Source organism: Macaca nemestrina, chromosome 2 (assembly GCF_043159975.1).
Source record: "Macaca nemestrina isolate mMacNem1 chromosome 2, mMacNem.hap1, whole genome shotgun sequence".
Lineage (NCBI taxonomy): Eukaryota > Metazoa > Chordata > Mammalia > Primates > Cercopithecidae > Macaca > Macaca nemestrina.
This window is the reverse complement of record NC_092126.1, coordinates 146,251,835-146,278,051: the sequence shown is the minus strand read 5'-3', so window position 1 is coordinate 146,278,051 and position 26,217 is coordinate 146,251,835. Positions and strand designations below refer to the sequence as shown.

The window sequence follows — 26,217 nt, the reverse complement described above, 5'->3', positions numbered from 1 at the left end:
CTTCCCCTTTTGAATAGTTTCACTGTTTCTCAATATTTCTTAAAATTTTATTCTAGTATTTTCCCCTTTCTGAGGAATAAAAACTATATGCATTATTTTTAAGAGACAGCCTTAAGTTTACTATGCTTCTGATGATGATGATTTTGACTATTATTTTAGTTTCCATCTAACACTAAATTGTGGTCAAACAATTTCAAAAATAACAAATTAATATTAAAAGAGAAATGCTATTTAGAAAACAAGAAGTAAATCAGAAAAATATATTTAAATGTATTTTTCTACACATTCTATTTTAAATATTTTTGCTGGTTATTTCTAATTTATATAATTAACAGGGTAAAACGTCTAGCAGTGTGTTTGGCAGGCCATGTTTATTTATTTAAAATAAATATTGGTTTCTTTCTCAATTTCTCATTTGGATCTTCTTAAAATGTCTAAAAGACACAATCAATTATTTTGGCAGAATTAGACTTTGGAGTTAATTTTAAAGAACCAATATATTTATTAAGCATATATACCTATATCTACATCTGTATCTATCCATCCATACTCAATATATAAGTGTATATGGTTGGATGAGTAAAGATTCCTTAATATTAACCACATAGAACAACTGGAAAACAGTATACAAATAATGCAAGACATGAGTTTTGGTTAGTTTCAGCAATAGTTACAAAAGAATCACAAAACATTCAGTAACTGAGTTCTGCTTCTTTCCTGATCCTCTGGAACTGGGAAAAAATACCACTGGCCACATGATAACATGATATATGACTGCTATCTGTCTATAGGCTAATACTGGACCAATATTCCCAGCAGAAAACAATGCTCTATTTCCTGCCATTTACAAACTGAAACGGTTCTTTGGCCACACACAGTTTCAGCCATTGACCCAAATTTGGCGGCACCAAAGCATTGCTGCTCCGAGAATATCAGTGTCCTCTCCCAATGTGAGACCCAGCTTGCTGTTTGGGGAAAAAAAAAAAAAATTATAGTGACAGAGAAATTAAAATTAGACACCAGTTAGAAGAGGGCAACTTTGGTGCAATGAAAAATACATTTGTCTGGGGAGCTGAAAGTATTGTTATGTCTGGTTTTGAGGCATAAGCAAATGAAACAATTATAAAAACTATTAAAAATCATTACCATCTATTGAACACATATTTTAGTGTCATTCTTGTGTTGAGTTAGTTGTTTGTGTGGGGATATTCTCAACATCATGGCTGCTTCCTCAAGGTTTGGCTTTTTTTTTTTTTTTTTTTTTTTTTTTTACTATTTTAAGCGTATTTTTCCCTATTTGGTTAAGATGCTGTCATAACTCTCATTTGAATATGAATATTCAAATTGCCTCGGTATCCATCTCATCCTGTCTCTGTCTTGTCACCCTTGCTCTACATATTTGAAGATAGTCTTCACTCATTTCCTGTTTTTGTGTTCTAGACAAACAAGGCTCTATAACCTGAACAACTTGAGTGGCTTACTCTGCTCCTGGAACTACCAAGAATGAGCTTACAGAGTTCCCTTGCTTATACTCACACACTCTTCAAGTTAACAAATCCAACTCTGTCACAGGAAACATACCTAGGTAATTCCCTGATATGGTTTGGCTGTGTCCCCACTCAAATCTCATCTTGACAAGTAGCTCCCATAATTCTCATGTGTTGTGGGAGGGACTCAGTGGGACATAATTGAATCATGCGGGCAGTTTCGCCCGTACTGTTCTTGTGGTGGTGAATGAGTCTCATCAGATCTGATGACTCTAAGAGGGGTTCCCCTTTTGCTTGGCTCTCATTCTCTCTTGCCTGCCACCATGTAAAGACATGCCTTTCGTCTTCCACCATAATTGTGAGGCTTCCCCAGCTTCATGGGACTGTGAGTACATTAAACTTCTTTTTCTTTATAAATTACACAGTATTGGGCATGTCTTGGATTAATACAAGCCCTGAACCCCAACAAAGACTTTGGCACACTAGCTCCTTCCTCCCTCGCTGCTCCCCACCTGCTGGCTAAGTGCTCATACCTAACTGGCATCTAATTTAAATTTCTCCATCACTATAAACATTTTTTATTTTCCAAACAGCAAGCTGGAGCTCTGGGAGTGGACACTGATCTCCTATGAGCAACACTGCTTTGGTCCAGCCAATTTGAGTCAACAGCTGAATCTGTGTGTGGCCAAATCACCATTTCAATTTTTTTTCTGTCTTTTACCTAGACACTACCCCCATAGACCACAACGGCACCCACTTTATCATAATAGGGATCCCTTAAACCTGCTGTGTGTAAGAACCTACACAAGTCTTTCCAATATAGGGAGAAAATAATGACAACAAAAACATCAATAACAACAAAAGATTTTTAATAATGGATTTCTGATTTCAACAAGCCTTGCGAGTATCTAAGAAAAAGAAATAAAATCTGGATTTCACATGTTATTAGCAAAGAAATGAGAATCCTGTCAGTTTGCACGAAGACATTATTATTCAGATACTCACCTTTTTCTTTCACATTGGATAGTAGGATTCATGTTGTGCTTTGCTGTAATTCTACAGCTTCTATTCATTAAACAGTACGATTTGAGTTTTTCATAGTCTTTGAGAAGAGAGAGGAAGAATATTGCAGGTGTGGGGCTCCAGAGGAACTCAAGTGCACCAGCTACATATTCATCAGAATGGGCCCCATCACCGAATCTTTCTCCCTTCTTGCAATCTTTTGTTAGAAGAAATGGTCTTGTCATGCCCTTTCCATTCTCATTAAAGTTCCGGTTTAAAAAAAAATAAGGCAGAAGAGCTGAATACTTTATCTAAGTGATGACTTGTAATAGCACATTGTGTGGCTTTGACCTTTTTGATGGATTCCCTAATGCAGCTGTCTTATTATTTCCAGTTTTTTAATCCCCACATCTCCTTTTTAACAGCATCCATGAACTTCTCAAAAGAGAATAAGAAGCATTGTGTTCAATGAACTCTATATTTTAAAAAGGTCCAGAGGAGATAAAGAATTCACCAATGGGGAAATGATTCCCCACAGAGATGCCCACAAGGCATTAGAGCCAAGATGCAGGTACACCAGGGCAAAAGAAATAGAGTCACCTGACAAGATGGGTAACAGACAGTAAAGGACAGATAACGGATTGTACTGAAGTCTGAAATCTCCCCTACTGGATGAGAGTCTCTGAATTTCTTTCTTCTTGGACAGAGAAGGAATAGAGACTCAGATAGCCCAGATAATAAAACAGTCTTCTGCGTCAACGTATTTACCTGACACATTTTCTGTTCTCATTTTACCAAACCATGCACAGATTCCAGGAACGTGACATTCGTTCGGGGTTCCTGTTATCTCTTTCTGCCCAAGAAACCACTCTGAATATTAGTACTCAAAACAGTGACAACACTTATTTCGTAATTTGGTCAGAGCTCTGTGGGGACAGCAGCTCTCTGGTCCACTCATGTCAGCTGGGGCAACTTGAGGCTCTCATGTCTGACAGTTGATATTAGCTAACAGGTGGGACCCTCAGCTGGGGTTGTAGCTAGAACATGTGGCTACACGTGGCCTGTCAGTGGGGCATCTAGGCTTCCTCCCAGCATGGTACCCATGCTCATAGTCCAAATGTTCCAAAAAAACTAGACAAAACTATTTTGCCTTAGAAGTCGCAGTGCTACTTCCAAATTAATCACAGGCTCACTCAAAGGGAGGAAAAATAGATCTCACCTCTTGATGAAGGAAAGCTAACATCATATTGCAAAAAGAGCATGTGAGATCTGCCATGTCTACAAAATATAACCTACTCCAATTTGTTTTCTAGAAACTAGTAAATTGAAGTACAGACATGCTTCAGATGAAATCCTTCATTCTATAGCTATTATTTGAGATTTTATAATCAAGACATCAAATTTGTTAAGTTTATATTTGTAAGTATTGCCATATGGTTGGATGGGCCAACATAAAGGTAACTAAAATGAATTTAGGCTTGGGACTTTGCATGGATTTGGGTTGCAGGAAAAATATCTAGGCATGATAAATTACCCATTTCTTTCCTCAATGCGTAAGAGGAGGCTAAATACTTGATGAAACTGTATCAAACACCTTTAGGGTACGATATTATCATTTTTTAAATTGCTACTTTGGCAAATACGAAGACCAGAACTGTTAAATTATACTCTGCTGTTAACAAAACTCGTATCTATACAGCAAACTTTGTACTAAAGTAACCGTGAAACATAATCTCAAGCTTCCTGAGACAAAGAAAAATCAAAATCCTCCTAAAATATTCAAAATAAAGTTTAAATTTTTCACAATGGATTGGAAAAAGACTTGAGTTCTAGATCTGTCTCTGTCCTTTGCTAGCTATGGAGTCTTGGACAAATATTTTTTCTCTAAGATTTGATTTTTTAACCAAAAGTCAGAAAATTGAATGAGTAAAACATGTCAAGTTCTTTTCCCCTCTAATCTTTGCTCACTTAAAGTGACACAGGACCCACTGATTAAATTTAGCTCAGTTTCTTTGCTTTACAAAACTTTTGAGCCTTGTCATCCATGAGTACTGCAGTGTCTTAGGAGCCAGAAGTCTCTTAGCTATCATATGGAAGAAAAATATATCCTCAGAGAAAGAAGATTTTGTTGACCATAGAGTATGACTACAATGATGACCAAAAAAAAAAAAAAAAAACAAAAGAGAAAAAATTAGCCCTTCCTGAAATTCCCATGCGACCTCAGATCTAAGAGGAGGCAGCAGGAATGATGCAGGAAGCCCTTGCTCTCAGCAACTTGAATAACATTCAAGGAAGCAGATTGTGGACTTAGTCGTCCTGTGTCTCAAGTATAACATCATCGCTACCTAGCTGTATGGATTTGAACATCGTAATTCTTAAGTTCCCCATGAATCAGTTTCCTTATCTGTAAAAAAAAAAAAAAAAAAGAAAAAAAGAAAAAGAAAAAAGTAGCATCCTAAACCATTATGATGTTTTAAAGATAAAATAAGCCAATGCATAAAACGTTTAGCAGTTTCGGGCACACAATAACCACTTAATACACATAAGCCCTATGAATAGCTCAGCTATTTTGGCTTGTCAATAGACAATCCCCTCTTGACAAAATGGGTCTATAATCATTCTCTAAAAGAAGAATCAGGGAAGAACCATCAAGAAAACTTACCAAACAAATTTTATTTTTGTCGCTAGTGTAAGAATGGTCACACATATCCATGAACCAGAATAAAAAATCCAGAAATTGACCTCAGCATATAAAATACGATGATTGAAAAAAATAAAATTTATATTTGTTTGACTCTGGGAAAATTGGTTATACAAATATTAGGAGATTCTGTAACATCAAGAAAAAAATACAGAAAGAACATAACTTGTAGTTGATCTTCTTTCTCTCCATCTAAACTAGGAAACTATTGATCCCCATATTGAATGTGGCTCCTCTTCATTCAGATACTAGGTAACTCCTGAAAGATTGATACCATGTTGTGGTTTTAAATGAGTTGTTATTAAGAGAAAAAAAGTAAAGAGTTTTTTAAAACCATACTATATCCAAACCAGGAAATTAACACTGATAGAATACTATTAAAACTAATCCACAAATGTTATTAAAATTCCTCCACCTTCCCATTAGTGTTTTTTTCTAGCATAGGATTAATCAATATTTCCACATTACATTTGATAGCAATACTTCCTTGGTCTCTTTGAGTCAGAAACAGTTCCTTTATCTATTATTCTCCTGGGCACTTTAGAAAAGTACTTGCCAGTGATTTCATAAAACATCTTTTAATTTGGATTTGTTTGACGTTTCCTTGAAATTAGGTTTAAGGTATACTTTTCGACAGTAAAACCTCAGAAGTGATGCTGTAATCGTGCCACTGTATTGTATCAAAAGACACACAATGTTCATAAGTCTCATTAGTGATGATGTCCACCTTGATCACCTGTTTTACGTGCTATCTCCCAGTTTTCTTCACTACAGAGCTACTATTTTCTTTTTGGTTATTCATATATATCTTGATGGAAGGTACTTTTGACGCTATGCAAATATCTTGTTTCTCATCATACCGTAACCCCATACTTTTAGCATCCCATGATTCTCGCCTTAAAAAAATTACTACTTAGGTCTTTACTAAAAGGCCACTCTGTATTTCCATCTTAACTTTATTCCATCATGCTGCCTATTCTCTTGCATTTGTTTAATTAGTTCAAGTTTATTGATATCAGTATGGACTCATGGTTACTTATGTTATTTTATGAGTTATAATCCACTGGGATCCCAGAGTTGGCCAATGGGATCTCTTCCAATTTGGTTTCTGTGCCCTTTCAACATGACCCCTTCAGTTTTTGAGAATTTTCTTGTATTCTGGCACAGCATCCTTCAAGCTTATTTTGGGCTTTCCCTGCCCCAGGACCTTAAAGAATGGTCCCAACCATTCTTTAAGGGTTCTTCTACCTTTTTAATTTAACAATGGTATTTATAAATAATATCTGTGTGCTAGATGTGTTCATTTTTACCTGTGTATCATTGCTCTCAGGCCCTCTCAGGGAACAGAGCCAGGCAGAATTGGTATATATAATACACATATAAAATTTACTTCTATATTCACCCATTGCATGTTTATTAAAAACCATACATATTATAATCCAACACAACAGGGTTCATTCTAGATTTCCCTCAATCCTTATTGGTGGTTTCTATCTTAGATAATGAGAAAACTGGCTCTCATTATTCACAATATATATAATTATTTTCTCAGTCTTATTATATACATAGATTAGCTTCAGAATTGTGAAAAAAACACAGATTTACTAGATATTGTCCAATGAACGTGTACAGCTATTTTTGTCTTCAGCCTTATATAGTCAAATACTATTTTCCAAAATTACTTGCATTCATGATTTATTCCTCACCCTCCTTCACTTTAGTTATGTAATTTATAAGATAATTTGTTACTGTCTGTGTTGAATGTTGCATTGCTCATACATTCAAGTATACTTATTTAATTCTTGGCATGTGAAACATTAAGATGTAAGAGTCGAGACTATTCAAATAGATATTATCCGAGTGTGCTTCCTCCTATTCCTTTTATCCTATTGGCGCATTTTTTCACCTATCTCTACCCACATATTTTAGGTAACCTATTAATTTATAAAAGAGTTTTGTACTTTGAGAAATAAGTTTAAAACTTGAAATATGGTTGATGTGGCAAATTACAAACATTACTTCTATTAACTTGAGTATTCTGATGTTACTTTATAAGTGTGTGTGTGTGTGCGCGTAGCTTTTCATTTATGGTTCTCGGCTCATAGTTACCATAACCTTTGTTATAATGTTGGTGCACTTTAGGCCTCAGAAAACAATTTCGCTTTCCGAATTTCTCCTGCCCTCCTTCTACCAACCTAAGGTAGGATACTAACCTTCCTCCACCTTTCTGTTAACAGGCCATCAGACCCTCATTTTAGAACGGTCCTGTCCCATATCCTGGAGGAAAAAATGCTGCACAGATAGACCAAGAAAGATGTGGACAGACAGGCCTTGCTGGGTATCACTGCTTAGCCTATTAGTATTAGAGTATATCCTTTGTGTCCAATCACATTTCTTCACGGTTGTCGATGATGCCTATTCAATGAAATCTTCATAAAAGGCCCAAGAGGACAAAGTTCAGAGAGCTGAACACAGGGAGCCTGACAGGAAGGTAAGCAATAACTCATCCGCGTGCAGGGGAGGCCAGCACACCCCAACTCCATGGGGACAGAAGCTCCCACTCTCAGGACCCCTTCAGACCTTGTCCTATGGATCTCTTCATCTGGAGGTTTATTTGTATCCTTTAAAATACCCTTTGTCATAGATTTAAGTAAGTGTTTTACTGAGTTCTGTGAGTTGCTCTAGGAAATTAATCAAACCTGATGAGAGGATTGTCAAAACTCCAGTTTATAGCCAGCCCATTGGAAGCACAGACAAAGCAACCTAGGGTTTGCCACTGTCATTGGAAGTGGCAAGGGGAGGAGTCTTGGGAACCAAGCCTCCAACTTGTGGGGCTTGACAGCATGCCAGATACATCACGTAGGAATTGAAGTAGAGGACACTCAGCTTATGTCCATTGCAGAATTTATTGCTAGCTTGGTGTGTGGGGGAAACCTCTCCCCTGACATTTGGTCATGGAAGTCTTCTATGTGAATTCTTGTTGTGGTATGTGAGCAGAGGAAAAATGGCTTCAGTTTTTCCATATTCAGAGGTACCTACAGCAACTGCTCCTTTCCCTTCCTCTTCTATCCCATACCCACCTGAATTCACCAAAGAAGAATTTGGCTGTGTGCAAAAAAAAAAATCTCTATTTCAAGAAAACGAGACCAAACCATAACCCCCCAAATATATTGTAATTCATTCTTCCATTCATTTGCTCATTCATGCATTGATTCAGTCATTTAAAGTTTTATAATCAAGCAAGTTTTGACACATATTTTAAAGCAAATCATAATAAAAATTTAAAACTTATGAAACAGAATGCCAACACTTAGGATTCCAAAAAGGATGGATTTTTGGAGACTCACCATTGAAGTTAACATTGCGGATATACTTCAGCAACTTCTTGCCTCCAGCTTGCTCCATCTCTGGACAGACACCCCGGTAGTCAGCACAGAGATCCTTGTTCATGTGGTGAAGGGCATGAGCCATAGCATAGACCGCGTCAATCACAAACTGGACTTTACCCTCCTGCTCATAGTTGGAATCTTTTCCAATTCTCTCCTGTCCTGCACATTAAAACAAGAAACACACACACACAAATTGGCATTGAGTAGAATGTCTAAATTTAAAAGTAAATTTTCAATTATGCTTAAAGAAAACACTGCTTCGACAACTACAGTAATTCAAGCCACATTTGCCTACCATGTGATAGCCAGCTGGTATCCATATCCAGCTACCACGTTAGATTTCTCTAATAGTTTGTAGTATTTTACTTTGTGACACCTTACCTGCTATTCAAAATATAGTGGTCCCTTAGAATAAAAGGATCTTTGAGATTAGAAGCTGGGTTGCCACACTCAAGTCTGAAAAGCTTGCTTATTCTAGAAAGACCAAATGGATAATGACAGAAAACAAACTAAATTCCACACCTGAACTCATTACTTTCTACATACCTATTGTACCGTCTCAACTGTCGCCTGTCTCAATTGTTAATATTACTGGAGATTCAGATGCTCAGGCTAGAAACACTGATGTCAGTTTTCTTTCTCTTCTCTTTCACAATCCCTGCTCTCACATATGTAAGTCTAATAAATTCTAGCAGTTCTACCTGTGAAATACTGAAGAGTTTCAAACACTCCACCAATGGCCTATTTATGCCTTCTACCATTTTCCATCAGGTGCAAAGCTCATGTCTCCTTTCATCCATTCATTCCTCCATATTCACCTTTACAAACGATCAAGTTAGTCCCACCATTCCCACACTAATAATCCTTCAATGGCTCTCTACTGCCTACAGATTAAATCCAGATCCCTTTTACTGGTAACAGCGGATATTTATCATTTTGCTCCCATCTGCCTAATAATGGTAACAACTGATATTGACTAAGTCCCCACACTGTGTTGAAAGCTGTGGATGTGGGATTTTTATGTCATCATCACTTTGTGAGGTAATTTTTTTTATCCTTATGATACTGATGGGAAAGATGAGCCTTATAGAGATTAAATCACCTTCCAAAGGTCATTTACAAGTAGAGCAATGATGATGGCCCAGGCTTGTCAGACCCCAAAGCCCACATTCTTCTCATTACCTGGGCCCTGCCTACCCTCTCACATTTATTTTCCTTTTCTTTTTTTTTTTTATTTTTTTTGAGACGGAGTCTCGCTCTGTCGCCCAGGCTGGAGTGCAGTGGCCAGATCTCAGCTCACTGCAAGCTCTGCCTCCCGGGTATTTTCCTTTACTCTTCCACATAGGTGTGACTATTGTTGCTGTTAAACTATCTTTCCTCATGCTGTTTACTTTGCCAGGGAGATCCTTCCTCTTTGCTTCCACCATCATACTTAATTCCCAACTGTTTGTCACACTGAGGCACTCAATTGCAATTCAACATTCCCATAAAACATTTCAAAACTTGCTTATAGCATTGTCAATAGAATCATATTTTAATGCTCTACCAGGTGTCCAAGACATTTTTCTTGTTTTTACCCTTGGATCCCCACCATTGAACATAGCATTTAGCATCTAGCAGATATTAAATAACACTTGTTGCATTAAATCATGCATTCATTAAGTACATGACACCAGCAGCTCTCTCCAGACCTCTGTCCCTCTATGAAGAATAATTATCCACAAATTGCATTTCACTTTCACATCAGTATTTTCCAAATTGTTTTCTATGGCACATTTGTGTAGTGAAGAAACAATAAGAGCTCTACAACCTCAACCCCTTTTTCTGCAAAACACACGAAGGTTTCCCAACAGCCACTGTGCTAAAAAGTTTTAGGTTTCTTCACGGAGAGACTTTTCCAGAACATTTAACATTATACATAAAATGTAGTCTCCAAGAGGGAAAATTAGAATTTCCCAAATTTACTTGAATTTGTATTTTTCCATTTCAGAGCACCATTAATATCTCATATGCCAGAGAGCTGTGTTTTATATGTATCTCATTTAAATACCAAATCAACTTTATGCTCACTGCCTGTCACGGGATCTAGGGTTTTTCAGTGTATACAGTATAGGATTTTTTTTTAAAAAAGATAAAATTTATCATGAATTTATGCAGCTACTTCCCACTCATATTCAGGACTACAGAGTTTTTGCTTAACCTTGACACTCTTAAATCTCTACTTCCTTTCTCTCATAAGGAAAATCTTGGTTCTCAATGATATCGCTACGATTATTCATTTGCTTTATCCCATAATATACAGATAACACTCTTAGAATAACAATCATGTCTAACTAATAGTCTGAAAAGTATAGAACAGCCTTCTGCATATACCTGTATGTGTTTTTCAGTTTTTGCCTGAGTATTTTGGGGAAGAATTTTGAGAAGTAGAGGAGCTTTATCAAAGGGTAAATTCATGTGTATTTTTTATATATATATATTGGCAAATTGCACTCTAAAAGGATTGCATCATTTTGCCGTCCCACCAGCAATGGATGAAAATGTTTGTTTCTCTGCAACCTCAGCAACAGAGTATGCTGTTGAACTTTAATTTGCGTCAATCAGGTACGTGAGAAATGCTACCCCATTGTGTTTTTATTTGCATTTTTCTTGTTATAAAGGAAATTGAGTTTCTTTCATAAGGAAAGATGCAACTTGTTTCTTGTTTTTGTAAACTGTTCATAAACAAGTCAATTCTGATAAAAAATTACTGGCCATTTTCTTCTGTATTTAAAATTAATTAGATATATTAACTCTTTGAGATTAAGTTGCAAATATTTTTCCCAGTTTGTCATTATTCTTTTACCTCTATTAGGTATCTTTTTTCAAATAAAAATTTATTCTTTTTTTCTAATAAAATGTATTGATTTAGTTTTCTCTTAATACATCTGGATTTTGAATCATGGTTAGAAAAAATGAGCCCACTTCCAGAGTACAGAAGTTTTCATCCACGTTTTCTCTTAGTACTCATATAATTTTTTAAGTTAAATATTTGACACACTTGGAATGTATTTTGTTATGCAATGTGAGAAACTAATCAAAATTTTATCTTTTACCATATAGCTATGCAGTTATTGCAATATATGACAGTTCACCTTCTCTTGCTGATTTGAGGTTCTGCCTTTACTATATGTTAAATTTCCACGTGACTGGGTCCCTTTACGGATTTTTAAAATCTGTTTCATGGTTTACTTTCTCTATCCATGCACCAAACCAAGAGTTTCACTTATAAAGGCTTTATAACATATTTTAATAACTGATACAGCAAGCCCCTCTGTGCCAGATTTGTTGATTTTTAAAGATTTTTCTGAATAATTTATTTCCTCCAATAAAATTTATTAACCATTATCTTCAGAAAGAAAATCTAGCAACGTGGTGGTCCATTTATCGGGTTTTCGTTGTATTTAAAAATAAACTCGCCTAGAACAGAAGCCTTGCTGAGGTTGAATCTTCCTATCTCTACCTTCATTTGCTCAAGTCTAGTTTTGCTTCTCCCAATAGTGTTTAAAGTTTTCTCATACAGGTTTTGAATGTTTCTTGCAAAGTTAGCCACGATGTTTTATTCATTTTTGCTATTATAAGTGTGGTGTTATTTTTCATGAATCGTTTTATTGGCATTTCATCGTATATATAAAAGCTACTCTTTGCTACGTTGTGGCTGTTTTACTGTTTTCCAACCTTCTGTTATGAAAAATTTCAAACATAGAGCAAGGTTAAAAGAACTTTAGAGTGAACCCACTAACTAAATTCTAATATTACCATTTTACTATATTTCTTTTATAAGGCTATTCATTTTTAGTATTAATTTTATAACCTGCTACTTTATAAATTTCTCTTATTTTTTATAGAACTTAGAAAAGGCAATCTTGGAGGCATTTTGACCATTATAAAATATACACTATGAAATAGGTTCAGACTAATAATTGAGGGGAGCCATTTCCAAACTATACTAATAAAGACAATCATCCTGGAAAGAATGCCTTGAAAAATAATTGCATTATTTTACATAATAAAATATTTTATTATCTGTGAAACATTGCAGGCTTTATCCCTTTCTCAGAGAGTCTCCAGGTATGTTAACGTATTAAAGGCTCTGAGAAGACTTATGCATTAAATTTGTCTTTGGAGCTAATAGGACTTGAAAATGTAGCCTTATATCAACAAAATCAGAAGTGACAAGTTTATGTTTCATAAAAAGGATTTAAGCTTTATTTTCCTTAGTATGGCAGTCACAATTATTTGCCAATCTCAGAGTCTTTGACTGCTCATATACCATCCCTACTCCTTGTCTCCCAACTGAAATCTGATTCTGTTCAGATATCGGAGGGCACCAATGGGAGTGAGGATTTCTGGACTTTTCACTGAGTTAATCCTGATTTGTCGAAGTCAATCCAATCTCCTCTGCAAGGACTGCTGTAGGAACATGGGATAGGATACAATTCTAGCCAATGAGATATAAAGAAAGAGTTTGCTGGAGAACTTCTGAGAAAGTTTATTTATTCTTATGAAGAGATTAGTCAATTGTATCAGAAATCTCCCACACCGCACCCTGTCCACACACCCTGCAACTACTCTAGTTATTTTGTAGTCCTGAAGAAATGATAGCAAACCACGACAACAGGGTAAATACTTGATAGGGAAGTGAAAATGCAACTGAACTGTGAGTTAGCCAAGCTTGAAATCACCCTCCACTAGGTCTTCCAAGTAATACATGAAATGGTTCAGCCACTTACTAAAGCTTGATCGTCAATATTTTCCAGGTTTATTTAACTACAACACTTCTTATTCATATACCCATTTACAAAATTCTAAGGGACTAGCATTAAACACACCCACACACACACTGAAATACAGTGTTAAGAAATATTTTCAAAAACATAGCTTGAAGTGGACCAAAGAAAAAGCAGCTTTTTTTCAATTAATGCTCCATTAACAGGACATTGTTTTGATCTCTGTGATTTAATGAGACATTATTATATTCTTTATTTGGAGGAAGTTCGTCCTTTTCATCACGTTTTCTAGGAAAGAGTCTGCAGTTTAGATAAAATGAGAACTCTGAAGCATTATCTTTTTCCTCTCTGGTATGCAAAGCTTACCTTTTCAAGTCTCCTGATTTTCTCCTCTGTTATTACTTTTGCCCAAAGAGTCCAGTATTTATCTTTAAAAGGCACACTCTTTTAACCTTCTGTTGAATTAATTGTCAGTTGCATTACATAAGAATAACCCATAAATTCTTTCACTTTCAGAATTTCTAATGGTCATGCCATGGGGAAGATCTTTTCTTTGAAATACCTGTTTAATTTGCCCATTTCAGCTTACTGCTTCCTCAGAATATATGCCTTAGATAAAATGTATCAGCAAATTATTAAGATAAAAAAGATATGGAAAATGAAAGATATAATGGATTGGAAATTGTTAATTAAAAAAAAAAAAATCCTGGCCGGGCATGGTAGCCAGTAATCCCAGCATTTTGGGAGGCCGAAGTGGGCGGATCACCTGAGGTCAGGAGTTCGAGACCAGCCTGGCCAACATGGCAAAACCCCATCTGTGCCAAAAATACAAAAATTAGCCGGGCTGGTGGCGCGTGCTTGAAATCACAGCTACTCAAGAGGCTGAAACAGGAGAACTGCCTTGAACCCAGGAGGCAGAGGCTGCAGTGAGCTGAGATTGTGCCACTGCACTTCAGCCTGGGCTACAGAATGAGACTCCGTCTCAAAAAAAAAAAAAAAAAAAAAGTTGTGTTTCAAAAGGAAAACCAAAAAAGAGAGATGGAGTTATGGTTAGGTGAGAAAACAAATCAAAGATGTTTACTAATGCCCTAGCCAGAGCTTCCAACACTATGTTGAATAGGAGTGGTGAGAGAGGGCATCCCTGTCTTGTGCCAGTTTTCAAAGGGAATTTTTCCAGTTTTTGCCCATTCAGTATGATATTGGCTGTGGGTTTGTCATAAATAGCTCTTATTATTTTGAGGTACGTTCCATCAATACCGAATTTATTGAGCGTTTTTAGCATGAAGGGCTGTTGAATTTTGTCAAAAGCCCTTTCTGCATCTATTGAGATAATCATGTGGTTCTTGTCTTTGGTTCTGTTTATATGCTGGATTATGTTTATTGATTTGCGAATGTTGAACCAGCCTTGCATCCCAGGGATGAAGCCCACTTGATCATGGTGGATAAGCTTTTTGATGTGTTGCTGAATCCGGTTTGCCAGTATTTTATTGAGGATTTTTGCATCGATGTTCATCAGGGATATTGGTCTAAAATTCTCTTTTTTTGTTGTGTCTCTGCCAGGCTTTGGTATCAGGATGATGTTGGCCTCCTAAAATGAGTTAGGGAGGATTCCCTCTTTTTCTATTGATTGGAATAGTTTCAGAAGGAATGGTACCAACTCCTCCTTGTACCTCTGGTAGAATTCAGCTGTGAATCCATCTGGTCCTGGACTTTTTTTGGTTGATAGGCTATTAATTATTGCCTCAATTTCAGAGCCTGCTATTGGTCTATTCAGGGATTCAACTTCTTCCTGGTTTAGTCTTGGAAGAGTGTAAGTGTCCAGGAAATTATCCATTTCTTCTAGATTTTCCAGTTTATTTGCGTAGAGGTGTTTATAGTATTCTCTGATGGTAGTTTGTATTTCTGTGGGGTCGGTGGTGATATCCCCTTTATCATTTTTAATTGCGTCGATTTGATTCTTCTCTCTTTTCTTCTTTATTAGTCTTGCTAGTGGTCTGTCAATTTTGTTGATCTTTTCAAAAAACCAACTCCTGGATTCATTGATTGTTTGGAGAGTTTTTTGTGTCTCTATCTCCTTCAGTTCTGCTCTGATCTTAGTTATTTCTTGCCTTCTGCTAGCTTTCGAATGTGTTTGCTCTTGCTTCTCTAGTTCTTTTAATTGCGATGTTAGAGTGTCACTTTTAGATCTTTCCTGCTTTCTCTTGTGGGCATTTAGTGCTAGAAATTTCCCTCTACACACTGCTTTAAATGTGTCCCAGAGATTCTGGTATGTTGTATCTTTGTTCTCATTGGTTTCAAAGAACATCTTTATTTCTGCCTTCATTTCGTTATGTACCCAGTAGTCATTCAGGAGCAGGTTGTTCAGTTTCCATGTAGTTGAGCGGTTTTGATTGAGTTTCTTAGTCCTGAGTTCTAGTTTGATTGCACTGTGGTCTGAGAGACAGTTTGTTATAATTTCTGTTCTTGTACATTTGCTGAGGAGTGCTTTACTTCCAATTACGTGGTCGATTTTGGAGTAAGTACGATGTGGTGCTGAGAAGAATGTATATTCTGTTGATTTGGGGTGGAGAGTTCTATAGATGTCTATTAGGTCTGCTTGCTGCAGAGATGAGTTCAATTCCTGGATATCCTTGTTAACTTTCTGTCTCGTTGATCTGTCTAATGTTGACAGTGGAGTGTTGAAGTCTCCCATTATTATTGTATGGGAGTCTAAGTCTCTTTGTAAGTCTCTAAGGACTTGCTTGATGAATCTGGGTGCTCCTGTATTGGGTGCATATATATTTAGGATAGTTAGCTCTTCCTGTTGAATTGATCCCTTTACCATTATGTAATGGCCTTCTTTGTCTCTTTTGATCTTTGATGGTTTAAAGTCTGTTTTATCAGAGACTAGGATTGCAACCCCCGCTTTTTTTTGTTCTCCATTTGCTTGGTAAATCTTCCTCCATCCCTTTATTTTGAGCCTATGTATGTCTCTGCGTGTGAGATGGGTCTCCTGAATACAGCAGACTGATGGGTCTTGACTCTTTATCCAGTTTGCCAGTCTGTGTCTTTTAATTGGAGCATTTAGTCCATTTACATTTAAGGTTAAGATTGTTATGTGTGAACTTGATCCTGCCATTATGATATTAACTGGTTATTTTGCTCGTTAGTTGATGCAGTTTCTTCCTAGCCTCGATGGTCTTTACATTTTGGCATGTTTTTGCAATGGCTGGTACCGGTTGTTCCTTTCCATGTTTAGTGCTTCCTTCAGGGTCTCTTGTAAGGCAGGCCTGGTGATGACAAAATCTCTAAGCATTTGCTTATCTGTAAAGGATTTTATTTCTCCTTCACTTATGACACTTAGTTTGGCTGGATATGAAATTCTGGGTTTAAAATTCTTTTCTTTAAGAATGTTGAATATTGGCCCCCACTCTCTTCTGGCTTGGAGAGTTTCTGCCGAGAGATCTGCTGTTAGTCTGATGGGCTTCCCTTTGTGGGTAACCCGACCTTTCTCTCTGGCTGCCCTTAAGATTTTTTCCTTCATTTCAACTTTGGTGAATCTGGCAATTATGTGTCTTGGAGTTGCTCTTCTCGAGGAGTATCTTTGTGGCGTTCTCTGTATTTCCTGGATTTGAATGTTGGCCTGCCCTACTAGGTTGGGGAAGTTCTCCTGGATGATATCCTGAAGAGTGTTTTCCAACTTGCTTCCATTTTCCCCCTCACTTTCAGGCACCCCAATCAGACGTAGATTTGGTCTTTTTACATAATCCCATACTTCTTGCAGGCTTTGTTCATTTCTTTTTCTTCTTTTTTCTTTTGGTTTCTCTTCTCGCTTCATTTCATTCATTTGATCCTCAATCGCAGATACTCTTTCTTCCAGTTGATCGAGTCGGTTACTGAAGCTTGTGCATTTGTCACGTATTTCTCGTGTCATGGTTTTCATCTCTTTCATTTCGTTTAGGACCTTCTCTGCATTAATTACTCTAGCCATCAATTCTTCCACTTTTTTTTCAAGATTTTTAGTTTCTTTGCGCTGGGTACATAATTCCTCCTTTAGCTCTGAGAAATTTGATGGACTGAAGCCTTCTTCTCTCATCTCGTCAAAGTCATTCTCCGTCCAGCTTTGATCCGTTGCTGGCGATGAGCTGCGCTCCTTTGCCGGGGGAGATGCGCTCTTATTTTTTGAATTTCCAGCTTTTCTGCCCTGCTTTTTCCCCATCTTTGTGGTTTTATCTGCCTCTGGTCTTTGATGATGGTGATGTACTGATGGGGTTTTGGTGTAGGTGTCCTTCCTGCTTGATAGTTTTCCTTCTAACAGTCAGGACCCTCAGCTGTAGGTCTGTTGGAGATTGCTTGAGGTCCACTCCAGACCCTGTTTGCCTGGGTATCAGCAGCAGAGGCTGCAGAAGATAGAATATTTCTGAACAGCGAGTGTACCTGTCTGATTCTTGCTTTGGAAGCTTCCTCTCAGGGGTGTACTCCACCCTGTGAGGTGTGGGGTGTCAGACTGCCCCTAGTGGGGGATGTCTCCCAGTTAGGCTACTCAGGGGTCAGGGACCCACTTGAGCAGGGAGTCTGTCCCTTCTCAGATCTCAACCTCCGTGTTGGGAGATCCACTGCTCTCTTCAAAGCTGTCAGACAGAGTCGTTTGCATCTGCAGAGGTTTCGGCTGCGTTTGTTATTGCCCTGTCCCCAGAGGTGGAGTCTACAGAGACAGGCAGGTTTCCTTGAGCTGCTGTGAGCTCCACCCAGTTCGAGCTTCCCAGCAGCTTTGTTTACCTTCTTAAGCCTCAGCCATGGCGGGCGCCCCTCCCCCAGCCTCGCTGCTGCCTTGCCGGTAGATCACAGACTGCTGTGCTAGCAATGAGGGAGGCTCCGTGGGTGTGGGACCCTCCGGGCCAGGTGTGGGATATGATCTCCTGGTGTGCCCGTTTGCTTAAAGTGCAGTATTGGGGTGGGAGTTACCCGATTTTCCAGGTGTTGTGTGTCTCAGTTCCCCTGGCTAGGAAAAGGGATTCCCTTCCCCTTTGCGCTTCCCAGGTGAGGCAATGCCTCGCCCTGCTTCAGCTCTCGCTGGTCGGGCTGCAGCAGCTGACCAGCACTGATCGTCCGGCACTCCCCAGTGAGATGAACCCAGTACCTCAGTTGAAAATGCAGAAATCACTGGTCTTCTGTGTCGCTCGCGCTGGGAGTTGGAGACTGGAGCTGTTCCTATTCAGCCATCTTGCTCCGCCCCCCATCCAGGGCATATTTCATTTGCGACAAAATGCTATATTCTGGGTGAGGGGACACAGGGACAGCAGGGTGGATATCCTGGAGTGTTACAGAATGTTGCTGGGTTCTAAAAGTGCTACAGTAACCTAGCAAGTCTCATTACAAAGTTGCTGCAGCTTTGTAATATTTAAAAATAAATTTAAAGATAAATAGATAAATAACTCTGTCGACTGGGTACTATTCCTCCTCAAGGGTAGGCATTTCTCTTTATAAAATGAATATTAATGGAAAACTAAGATTCTGTGTTATATTGAAGTTTACTTTAGTGCCATCTTTCATAGTATCCACATTTAGAGAATCCCAGAGTAAAATCCTATGGCCTTGTGAGAATTATCAATAGAAGCAAAGTCAAAAGGTCTGGAATGAGACAAAATGTCTGCAGTATTGCTGTGCCTCTATTTGCAGGTGAAGATGAGTGAGAATTGAATGTGATGAACGACTCCTGAAAAGAATGCTGGGGTTCACAGTGGGTCATAGCACCACCGGCAGCACGTGTTCATTGCGAACTTTCGGTGCACCAGGCTCTGTGGAAGCACTTTTCCTGGTTTGACTTTTTAACCCTCACAGCACCCTTCTGAGACAAGTACTATTAATAATATTTTCTCCATTTGCCTTCCATTTCTTGCCTCTGTGTTACTTCGTTGCACATTATAAAAAAAGAGCCAAATGGTTTCTTCCCTATCCACACAGGAAAAAGCGACACACTTGTCCTCCCACCCCCACCCCCCTTTAATTCTTTTCATTTTCGATATTAGTTTAGGGTCATGAGTAATCTAAAAGTTCATGCTGGCCACTATTTTTATTTACATCCTCTTATACCTACTGAATGTTTCAGCAGAATTTCCTGCAAGGAGGATGGTTTTGACAACCACCACTGTATTCTTGCTTGACTTCTCTTTGGGTGGAAAAGTTAATGCCCAGAACAACTGACAAAAGGCTGGCAGAGAAATGAAGAAAACAGCGCAAAAAGGCCAGATGACTTACTCATTGATCTTCCAGCTTAAATGACCAAAATTCGATTGCAATTGAACCATTAACATCCTAATGTTCTGCAGTAGAAGTACTGAGTGCTCTGCTAAAGATTCAAAAAGAATTACAGCAAAGGAAAAAAAAAAGTCTAGCTAAAACCCATTATTTCTAAGCATTTTTCAACTAGGATGCTTCCTTGAGAGCTATTCATTTTCACTTAAAACTGTGTTTTCTTCTGCAATTCCGTTTTCAATTTCCAGGTAAGTACAAGAAAAGATACATGCAGTGAATAAACGTGTGTTGGGAGTAGGGGGTGGATAATGAGGATGTGTTTAGGTACAATGCACACAGAGACTGAGGTTGAATGGAGGAATGTTTCCATCTCATGTTTACACACTCCAAACATGTGAAAGATGTCCTGAGAGACTCCACCAAGGACTTTATGGCCAAGAGCAATTTGTTGTGGGTAATGCTAATCAGTTCAGTAAAGGTAAAAACACTGTTTGCTACTAAAACTAACATAAGAAAACTTAATATACATTGTTACCAGACAAACAAACAAAACGATATGGTTTCCTAAAGAAGCATATAGATTCAGTTTCAATGTCTTACATAGATTTCCTTCTCCTAAGCTTTCTTAAGCCAATTTTCTACTTCAACAATTTTGATTGGTCCTCTTCTACAAGCCATAGAATCATTGAAAAAGTATTCTTTCTAGAATTGACTTAAAGAAACGTCTCTATAGATGCCTGTCCTCTTAACTCATTCCTCAACCAAACCTCCTTCAATAAAGAGGTTGTATCACTCTGAAACTCTGTTTATGCCATCCCAGGAGTTGTATTCAGGTTGAACTTTTAGGACATTCATGTATCTGTTTATTCACAAAAGCATTAAGAAGCCAGATGAAATAGTGGATCTGTTCAATTATCACCAATAGTTGCTAAAAGCATGAGATAAAAGGATGATGGGAACTTTGCAGTGAATAGATCAGGTTGACAACCCTGGAATCCTAGCTTAATCTTTTTTCCTCCTCCTGTTTTGTTCTTGACATTAGCCAGTTTTTTGTTTGTTAGTTTGGAAAACGGCATTATATACATATGTAGCCATGTAAACCAACAACAACAAAAAACCTTCACAAAAACATAAATTTTCAGAGTAGAAAGGAAAATGTCACCTTGTCGTCGTGTGCCTAGGATATTCCCTTTTCTAAATATAACTACTCTCATTCCTTATGTTAATAACACACAAAATTAAGAAACAGATTTTATGTGTTTTCTAATGTGATGCAATACTAAATGTATACCACCACCTTGTAGAAATTCTGTCAAATACATAACCATATAAACACAGAAAGAAAGAAAGCAAGAGACATAAACCTGATTAAGCTCTGGATCTATGCATTAATTTACAGGAAATGCAGAAAATAAAGAAAATATACATCAAAAGTAAAATTCAATTCTCACAGGACTGTTCTGACAAATGGCAAGAAGTAAAAAGAAAAGAAGGAAACATATTTAGATTACAGAAAAAATTGAGAAACGTATCAAATAAATGTGAGATGTACAATGTATTTAGATCCTGATGTGAAAAAAGCAATTTTATAAAGACATTTATGAGAGAAGGGAGAGACTAGCTATTCAATGATGATAATGAACTATTGTCTTTTGTGTGTATTATACATTTTTTGAGAGCAATTATCTCTTAAAGTTGCATGCTATAGTATTTAAAATAAAATCATATGTAAAGGTTTACTTTGAACTGGCCAATGGTGAGGGAAAAAATATGTATAGGGTATATGTAAAAATAAATTGGCCAGATATTGACAGATGTTGGGGTTCAGTGATGGATACATGGTGATTCATTACACTACTCTTTCTGCTTTTGTGTTGGTCTGAAGGATCAGATGATGCTCATGAAAATAAAAATAAAAGACGGAGAAGACCAGAAAAAGAGGAGGAGGAAGTAGAATAAAAAGAAGAGGAGGAGGAGGAGGAGGATAGAAACGAAAAGGAGGAAGAAAAAAAAAAGAAGATCAAGATGACATAAGGGGGAAATAGGGAGGGTGTGCGGAGGAGGCAAGAGAGGAGATGAAGTTAGTTGCATCTAAGGATATCTACCATGTACCAGACACTCTCCTAAAGATGAGGGATACAGATATAAATAATAATACAACATGTTGTCAGCTTTCACAGTTCTACTCAAATACTTCTGCTGAAAACCAGGGTTTCCACTCTCATGTCAGGTCTTACAGATGCTCTTGGATTAATGTGCTTCCCATGTATCTAATTAAGGGGCACACATATTGCAGAAGCTATGGCATATGGGAAGGTTCATCTAACTCTAAGCCCCTTCCTGGATGAAACCTAGGCATGTTGTGGGGATAGAATGATTGCATCTCACTGGTAGCATGCCCCTTCACCTCCTTAAGCACACAGATAAAACACAAGGGAATTCATCTCACTTCAGAATTTGAAAGGATATTTCAGAATCATCAATTTCATCAAAGTTTATTTTTAGAAAAGTCATACTTGAAAGTCCTAGTTAGAGCAACCAGGCAAGAGAAAGATACAAAAGGCATTTAAAGGAAACGAAGTCAAACTATCTTTGTTTGAAGATGCAGTGAATTCATTCCTACAAGACTCTATAGTCTCAGCCCAAAAGCTTCCAGAACAATTTCAGCAACGTTTCTGGATACAAAATCAATATACAAAAATTAGTAGCATTTCTATATGCCAATAGCATCCAAGCTCAGTACCAAATGAAGAATGTAATCTCATTCACAATAGTCACAAAAAGTACTGAGGAATATAGCTAACCAGGTGAAAGATCTCTAAAACAACAATTACAAAACACTGCTGAAAGAAATGAGAGATGACACAAACAAATAGAAAAACATTCTATGTCCATGAATAGGAATAATCAATATTCTTCACAGAATTAGAAAAAAAAAAAAAAACTAATCTAAAAATCATATGGAACCAAAAAGAGCCCAAATAGCCAAGGCAATCCTAAGCAAAAAGAACAAAACTGAACACATTACATTACACAACTTCAAGCTATACTATAAGGCTACAGTAAACCAAACAGCATGGTACTGGCACAAAACAGACACATAGACCAATGGAATAGCATACAGAGCCCAAAAATAAAGCTGCACACTTACAGACATCTGATCTTTGACAAAGGTGACAAAAATGACCAATGGGGAAAGGATTCATTCAATAAATGGTGCTGGGATAACTGCAGAAGATTGCAGAAGATTGAAATTGTACCACCTCCTTATACCATATACAAAAATTAACCCAAGATATATAAAAACTTAAATGTAAAACTTAAAACTATAAAAGCTCTTTAAGAAAATTTGGAAATGCCATTCTAGATATAGGCCCTGTCAAAAATTTTATGAAGATAACAAACGTAATTGCAACAAAAATTGACAAATGTGACCTATTTAAACTAAAGAGCTTCTGCACAGCAAAAGAAACCATCAATGGAGTAAACAGACAACCCAAAAAATTGGAGAAAATATTTTCAATGTACACATCTAATAAAGATCTAATATCCAGAATCTATAATGAACTTAAACAAATTAACAAGCAAAAACCAAATAATCTTATTAAAAAGTGGGCAAAGGACATGAACAGACACTTTTCGAAAGAAGACATATTCGTGGTCAAAACACATGAAAAAATGCTCAACATCACTAATCATTAGAGAAATGTAAATCAAAACCACAATTAGATACCATCTCATACCAGTCAGAATGGCTATTATTAAATGGTCAGATGCTGGTGAGGTTGCAGAAAAAAAGGTAATGTTTACACACTTCTGGTGTGAATGTAAATTAGTTCAGCCACTGTGGAAAGCAGTTTGGTCATTTCTCAAAGAACTTAAAACAGAATTACCATTTGACCAAATAATCCCATTACCGGGTATATACCCAAAGGAACATAAATTGTTCTAACATAAAGATACATGCACATACATGTTCATGGCAGCACTATTCCCAATAGTAAAGACATGGCATTGACCTGGATTCTCATCAATGGTAGACTGGATAAAGAAAATGTGGTACATATACACCATGGAATACTGTACATCCATAAAAACAAGAATGAGATAACGTCCTTTAGCAGCAACATGGATGGAACCAAAGGCCACTATTCTAAGCACACTAATGCAGGAACAGAAAGCCAAACATTAAACTTTCTCACTTACAATGGGGAGCTACACATTGAGCACACATAGACACAAAGAAGGGGACAGTACAGGTTGGGGCCTATTTGAGGCTAGAGGATAAGAACTGAAAAACTATCTATTGGACACTATGCTTATTACTTGCATGACAACATAATATGTACACCAAACCCCCACGACACTCAGTTTATCTATAGAACCAAGCTGCATATGTACACTTGAAACTAAGCTAAAATTAAAATTAAAAAGCCATGATTTCACCCATTTAATCTCTAGTTGTATGTCTTATGGGTATATTGGATTACCTCTAGTGATTGCAACTGTAAATAGGAAAGAAAAATATACATGCACATACACTGAACACCCTAAAGGCAAGTCTAGGTCTTCAAAATTTCTACATGCCCAGAATCTAAAACCAGGTCTGGCATACAGTGGACATCCAGTAAAGGTATGTTTAATAGAGGATAAAGGAATAAGTGAATGCACTGAAAAGGTAAATAAAATAATGAGAAAGTAACATCTGTAAAAATGTGAAAAAGGAAAGTTACAATGCTTCACCTTAGATAGCTGATAGTTTGGTTGAAGAATATAATTCCAGAGACCAGGGAATTTCCGACAAAGATGAAGAAAAAAATAGCAGTACATTAAGCCTTGATATTTGAGCTCTTTATCATGAATTGGCTTCTCAAATGGCTAAAGACCCTACTTCTCTACCTGTCACTGCTTTCACTTTTTTCAATTAATTTATTCAAGTAAAGATGATATAAATACCCTGTGAGCTTTTTTTAATGATTAATTTTATATTAAGACAATTACATATATACATTTACCTCTTCACATATACTTTTGACCATGTAGTCATGATCATTCAAGAATGAAATAGATGGGTTTCTTCATCATGAGTCCTAACGATATTCATAACTGAGGAAAAAGAGTCTGTATATTTCCCAACACAGAGGTTCTGAGGGCTCTGAGCTAATTATGCATGTCATATTTCACTTGTCCCAAGAAAAACAGAACAGCTGACCTGACAAGGAAATATTTGTAACCATCTGCTAACCAGAAGGTTGAAATGGACCGTTCACCATTAGAACAAACTTGACGATTTGCTTGACGAGCAACTAACCACTCCCTGCTACCCACAGAAGGAAAGTCATTTAATAGCAATGTAAAGGCCATGCTCAGTAGAGCAGTATTGAGAACACTGTCTTAAAATCCAGGCTCAGTTTAAAACACTTTCATGTCACTACTATGGTTTAATGGGGAAGGAGTCCTTCAAAAATCTTAACATTTTGAAACTAGTGTGATGGTACTTCCATCTTTCTTATAATCAATCCAACCATTGTAAAAGAGTTAGGAGCTTGCAGGCTGGTAGAGAGAAACCTGGGTTGAAACTCTACCTCTGCATGTATTATATTTGTGACTAAAATCAAGTTATATAGCATCCCCAAGCTCATCATTTCTTCATGTATAAAAGGTAGTCATCCCCAAAGAGAAACATTATATTCTTTGTGTGGCTAGATGCTGTAAGGAACATTGTGTTACTTCCAATGTCTCCAAGCCCACAGTCAGAAATAAATTACCAAAATAAGGGCCAGAATGTATCTCAGTATTGCTACCGTTGATAGCTTTACACTTAAATTTCATTTCCAAAGTTCACCTGCATTTTCCTAGGCTCAAGTGACTGCCCTCCTCTAGAACATTCTCAGAAATAAATCGTTCATGCCTCCCTTTGAAGCTTTACTGCCCACTGGACATGCCTCTCTGATCATACGTCTGCTAAGCTCTCATCCCTGTATGCCAATTCTCTATTGTTTAACAACCAGCTCCCTCCATCTTTCCAAATATTTTGTGCTCTCTGGAACTCCAAATCCACACTGAGCACTCCTCAATGCAACCTTATCCTAGTTTTCAAATAGTTCCTTAACTAAAACCTGGAGGTTTGCTGAGAACACTGCTTCCCCTAGGGCTCTATTAAGTAGAAGTATTTTTCTCCCTTGCATAGCCCCATGTATCTCAACGTCCTTCTTATTTCCCAATGCCACTTGCATTCTCAAATTTGTTTCTCCCTGTGTACGACAGAAAAAAACTCCTGTTCCTTTTTTTCCTAACCCCTGTGCGTCTTGACTTGTTTGTCACAAACTGTGAAGGGTCTGGGATTTCACCATATCTGCAAGCCTACAAGTTAGCCTGCCACAGTTTTGGGTGCTGGCGGAAGACATAAGAATCAAAGGGCAGGGATGAAAGGTGTTATTTTTCACAGAAACAGTAGTAGCCAGAGTATCAGCCTTTTCTGGCTCTGGTTCCTCGAGCCCCAATTCACATAGGCTGACAGAAAAAGAGCCAGGTGACACCATGGACTACATTACAGGAGAGGACTCTGAGCTTAGAGAGCCTGGTCTTTGATCCCAGACAGTAAATATTGCTGACCTTTGCTCTGAAAAGAAACA

General features: G+C 37.5%; 1 protein-coding gene across 9 annotated transcripts in view; it reads right to left on the bottom strand.

The window, feature by feature from the left end:
• The window catches only part of LOC105477634 (glutamate metabotropic receptor 7), an 898,220-nt gene that overhangs the window by 286,790 nt on the left and 585,213 nt on the right, over positions 1–26,217 (bottom strand). For all 9 annotated transcript variants that reach the window (XR_011620207.1, XR_984853.3, XR_011620206.1 and 6 more), the window contains exon 6: positions 8,538–8,738. Coding sequence is in view for 5 of the 9 variants with exons in the window: in XM_071092123.1 (XP_070948224.1) it covers positions 8,538–8,738 (201 nt within the window). In the remaining 4 variants the exon portion in view is untranslated. The remainder of the gene's footprint in view (positions 1–8,537; positions 8,739–26,217) is intronic.